Genomic DNA, 5,718 nt, shown 5'->3' with positions numbered 1-5,718 from the left:
ATTTTCAAAAAAAATATATATATATATATATCCATAATTATAAATATATATAATTATGGATATATTTTTTTTTGGAACATGCATTTATACATTTGAGAATCTTTGAAATACTGTGAAATTGTTGCATGAAAAAATGTAATTTTTGAAGTTTCCATTATTTTGTATGCTGTCAAAATTAGAATTTTTGATTTTTCAAGAAAATTCAAAAAGTTGTTATAATAATCTTGCAGGGCATTTAGAAATCGATCTTTTTCTTCTCTTGCCTTTTTTTATCGTCCGTTATTTGGCTTAAAAGGTTCATTTTCGTGTGTTTTTTGGTATTTTGTAAATACTTTAACTCTGCTAATTTTTGGTTTTATGAAAAAAGTTATCAGGATAAATTGTTCAACTTTTTGAATACTATAAATATCCGCGCAGAAAATTTTTGAATTTTGAAAAAAGTGTTCTCAAAAATATTCAAAATGCGCTCACTTTTTGAATTTTATATTCAAAATAACTGGCTCACAAACTTGACCTTCAGTTTAGAACACTAAAAGAGTGTACCGGAGGCTAATCTGATCGAATGGTTTTTTCAAAAGTTATCATATTTTTTTTACTGTTCATGATGTTTTTTATGATTAAAGCCAAAACTACGCATCATAACTCTATTAATTATTGATTATGTAAAAAAAGTCATTAGGATAAATTGTTTAAACTTTTGAATACTATGAATAACTGTACAGAGCATTTTTTAATTTTGCAAAAAATCGTCTCAAATATATTCAAAATGTGTTCACATTTTGAATTTTCATCCAAAATGGCTGGCTAACAAACTTGACTTTTAGTTTAGGACACTAAACGAGTGTATCAAAGGCCAATCTGATAGATTGATTTTTTCAAAAGTAATCGTGTTCACATGCAGACATACATACCTGCATACAGACAGATATACAGACAGGCAGAGAGACACATTCGTAAAAACCTGTTTCTCGGATTCAGGGGGTCACAAAACGTGGACATTTGACAAAAACTGGGTGGGGGGGTCAAATTATACACAAATCTAATTCCTTCTCTGATGAGAATGTAACAAACAACTGTTTTTGGTTAAAACTTAATTTTTTATTGTTTTGGAGACAACTAATATATTTTTTATTCAGAATTCATCTCGTTTGGCTAAAAATGCGACTATTTTGTTGAAAATTCAATTATTTGGTTAAAAAGCCATATTGTCTTTTGGTAGACAATTAATTTTCTCGGTTGAAAATGAAACTATTTTATAAATAGTTAAAAAATATTAAAAGGAATTAATAATTAATGATAATGAGTAATACATAAATAATTCAAAAATATAATAATAAATAGTCTAACATTCTTAACATAGTTACCGGTAAAAAACAGCCCCCTACTACTGGCCCCCTAACGGATTTTTTGAACGTCTATCAGGATATAATCCTGATAAAAATTCCGTAGGAAATGTTGAATGGGTCTAAAATAAATGATAGAATAATATTGTTACATGAATCAAGAATTTGCCAGGAAACAAAAATGGCACTGGAACCGAAAAAGCAATGTGGTTGATTTGTTTGGGTCGAAATGCAGTAGTCGTGATGACAGGGATGATCATAGCATTTTGTCTCTCTTCATACGACCCGGAACCCTTCAATATTACTGGGAACATAATGGAAGGGTTACCAACCTTTGCACTACCACCATTTTCAACAATTCACGATAATAAAACGTACAATTTCCTGGAAATGACTACTGAACTTGGAAGTAGTATTGCTTCAGTGCCACTCATTGCCATTCTTGAGAGCATTGCCGTCGCCAAAGCCTTCGGTGAGTCGCCCTAACTGATTTAATTATTTTCTATTTCTCCCTGACAGGATTAGGTATACTCGGGCCAAACTTTCGTTATTGCATTAGGAACCTCTGAATAATATGAAGCAGTGTATACTGCGAATTTGTCATGTACATGGGTAATTGGGTAAAATTAGCAATTAGGGGCTGAGAAGCTTGGATGTATATGTGACGGGATTTCGGATGTGAACATGTTAGAAATTCCGGGGACTGTAAATTATTTGCACCATACTTGTTTTTACAATTTAGTAGAATACATGCAGTAAAAAGAAGATTTACGTGTTTTTAAAGTTTATGTTTCTGTTCTCCGTGTTCTACAGTTAATGATTGCCAAAGTGACATAACAGGCGTATTAAGATTTTCACTTGTGAATGACATCGCGAAACATTTCAGAACCTATAAAAAATCAATAAAAAATAAGTTGCATGCGTGAACATTACGCATACACTGTATATGTATTATTTTCAAAATATCCAAAAAAGTAATGTTCAAGTAATGTTTTAACTACGTTTGAAAAATAAAAATTCAGAAAGAGGCTCTTAGTCTGTTAAAGAGACTCTACTGAAAAAAATATATGGTTGAATAAGATCACTTCCTTACCCCTTTTCCAGTACTGCCGTCCAAGCAAGAAAAGTAGTAACTATCATTGCGGATGAGTCCCCTGTTAACTTAACCGAAATTGGGATGATCGGGGACAAATCCTCCATACTTTTTAAGTAGCCGTATTAGAATTATTATTACTGATTGCCAGTGACCCATTTCTAGCTATATGAATCAGTGAAATTTCACTGATTCAGATTTAGAGAGTGTATATTTTTTTGACAATATAAATTCTTTGCTGACTGGATCGTAAAGTTCTCGAACGAATTTACAGTAAATTGCAAAAAGTTCTAGGTTAACTCCAACATGTTAGAAAATTCCGGCAATGTATGCCGAAATATAAAATTTAAGTGGGAGGCGTGACAGGTGGAAGATAGGTTTCATCAGTATACCCCCCCCCCCCCCCCCCCCGCACCCGGCAATAACCACTTGGAAAGTGCTTCTAGTGTGGTCGAACTCGCGCTTGAATTATACAGAATTCCAAAGAATTGATTATAAATTCCATAGATCTTAAAGTAAATTCTTACAAGTTATTTCGGTTACTTCAGTTATCTGCAGTACTTTTCCTCACTGCTGACAATTCAGCGAAATTGATATTTTAATACATAAAATTTCATTGATAAACAGCTAAATTTCGCTGATACAGCAGCATCTATAAGCTAATATGAATTAGCGGTATACATATTTCTGATTGAGATGTAGAGAGTGACAATCCCTTTTGGCCCTCCTGCATATAATCCTCCGATTCCTGCGGATTTCGAAAGGAAAACATATAGCGGAAAAGAAAATTCAAATCCGGTAAAATATCAGAAATATCGAAAGATAACAAATTTGAGAAATTCTTCTCAATTTTTTAATTTTAGGGTAAAAACCTTGTGTGCATTTTTTAGAATCGAAAACTCCAAGGTTTAAAATGCTGAAAAATTTCGAAAGCATTTTATGATAAAATTCAAGTTGCGTTGCAAACAAATTGTGAGATTGATATTAAAAAAAGTATTATTCTTTTTCGATGATAACAATAACTTTGAAATTGCACGGGACCGAAGGAACAAAATTATGGAAATCAAAGTTGGAACTGTATGGAAAATTAGTGTATTAGGATTCTGAAAAGCATAACTAATTTGATGCCTACCCGAGTAAAAATTCTTCGACTTGATTTCGACTTGAATTGCCTTCAATCAAGACATGCTGAAGTCGAAAAGTTCAAATTGAGCATGTTTCGGTTTAAAGACGGAGCCAGACATCGATGTATTGAAGAGGAACTCTAGACATCAGCAAGTTGAACTCAAGTCGAAGCATTTGTACTCTAGAACTGATGAAAGCCTTCAAATCGAGCTTTAGCAATTTGTTCTTGAATTAAAGAATTCTTATATACCTATTTTTTTCAGCTCTTTGATTAACGTTCTTAACGCGATAATAATAATTGATGTTTAATAGACCCCTATTTTTAAAAAGCAGTTTAAAAATCTACAGGAATGACGAAAAAATTTTCAGGTATTTAAGGCTTTTCTACTTGTGAAAATACATCGGAAAAAAATTTGATAAGTGTGGACAATTATAAATGTAAGTACAGTAAATGTGGGGAAATTTGAGTTTATTATTAAAAAATTAAATTTCCCAGACTTATCAGTTTGTTTTGAACATTTATTTTCAACAAAAAACTGTAACAACTGCATTTTTTCGTAATTCCTCTAGATTTCAATTTTTTGAAAAAAGTCGAAAAAAGTAATTGGGATAAATTGTTCATATTTTTGTGTGCTATAAATAGCTATCGATAGAATTTTCAAATCTTGAAAAAAGTGGTCTCAAAAATTTTGAAAAAGCTATAACTTTTTGAATTATAATCAAAAATGTCTGGTTAACGAACTCGATCTTTCTTTTTGGTCCCACAAACTGTGTGCCAAAGCACAACCCAATATGACTAGTATTTCGAAAATTATCCGGTATACAGATAACCAGCATCACAACGTCGACAACAACGACGACGACGCGGGACAGACAAATAGATACCAACGTAAAAACTAGCTTTTCTGGCTCAGGGGGCCTTAAAACGTTGACATTTGATGAAATCCGCGAAAGTCATTTTTCCCATAAATAAAAATAATCAAAACAATAAAAAATAAAACAATAAACAAACATTTCATCATGGATGAAAATGTAAAAATAATTATGTAATTAAATAAACTGAAAACATTCTTATTTATTCCTCTTCTAAGTTTACAAATAAATTCTATAACCATATCAGAAATTAATTAACCTGGTTCTTTTTATTGTTTACTCTTTACGTAACGGATGATTAACTTTTTGGTTCGTAATAAAAGAAGAACAATCTTTATAGATTGAGTAATTTAAATGTGATAAGACTCAAAGTATGAGATATATGACATCAAAACAGATTGTATATTATTAAAAGAAGTTATTTTTACCTGAGAGAGAACGTGAAGATTGGGCACACTCGATCCCCTAAGTTAGTAAGATACTAAAGGCGATGATTAATATTGGGTCCCTGATATGATATTTCGATAGAAATTAATTAAAATAAGAAACTGTGTTAACAGATTAGGCGAATTTAATTTTTATTTTGCAAAACCTTTGAAAATAAAAATTATGTTCACAATATGTAAATAACACTGCTAAATCATATTTTGACCGTATACATATATCTATGAAATGCGTTGCGACTTTTGTAAAATGGTTAATCGTACATTTATTAAAAATAATTTATTTTAATAATATAATGTAAATATTTAAAATCATATGCAACTAAAATACTGCAGAAATTCTGAGGACATGAGCAGGATTTTGGTTTTCTCATCTGAATTTGTTCTTGTTATACAGACAATTATATATTTATAAAAAAATTCAAGTTTATTTAAACTGTATCTCCATCGTTCTTTTACAGGAAATATCCGGAAACTGCTTTTCCTTTTTCTGCAGAATAACTGTATTTTTCGCATCCACGTTTACAATTTTGCATATACAGTTGTCAACTCCCGAGCAAAAACGCTTCGACCTGAGTTCCACTTGAATTGCCCCCTATCAAGACATGCTGAAGTCGATAAGTTCGAATTGAGCGTGTCTCAGTTTTGAGACGGAGACAGACTTCAATTTATGTTTTAGAGACAAGTTTCTATGTCTTGAGGACATAATTTTATCTCTTGAGTCAAATTTTTATGACTCTAACATGAGCGGTTTATACCTTCGATTGTATATCTGTCCTAACAAGAAGCGTAATTCTGACTGTCATAAAAGCTAATCTTTGTTAATGATCAAACAATCTTG

General features: G+C 31.4%; 1 protein-coding gene across 3 annotated transcripts in view; it reads left to right on the top strand.

Annotated features, from left to right (window-relative positions):
- Positions 1 to 5,718, top strand: part of LOC117169135 (sodium-independent sulfate anion transporter-like) — a 143,202-nt gene that overhangs the window by 42,019 nt on the left and 95,465 nt on the right. For all 3 annotated transcript variants that reach the window (XM_033355328.1, XM_033355327.1, XM_033355329.1), the window contains exon 6: positions 1,506 to 1,815. In XM_033355328.1, coding sequence (XP_033211219.1) covers positions 1,506 to 1,815 — 310 coding nt within the window. The remainder of the gene's footprint in view (positions 1 to 1,505; positions 1,816 to 5,718) is intronic.

Source organism: Belonocnema kinseyi, chromosome 3 (assembly GCF_010883055.1).
Source record: "Belonocnema kinseyi isolate 2016_QV_RU_SX_M_011 chromosome 3, B_treatae_v1, whole genome shotgun sequence".
Classification (NCBI taxonomy): Eukaryota; Metazoa; Arthropoda; class Insecta; order Hymenoptera; family Cynipidae; genus Belonocnema; species Belonocnema kinseyi.
The sequence above is the reverse complement of the archived record's forward strand: the minus strand, read 5'-3'. Positions and strand labels throughout refer to the sequence as shown.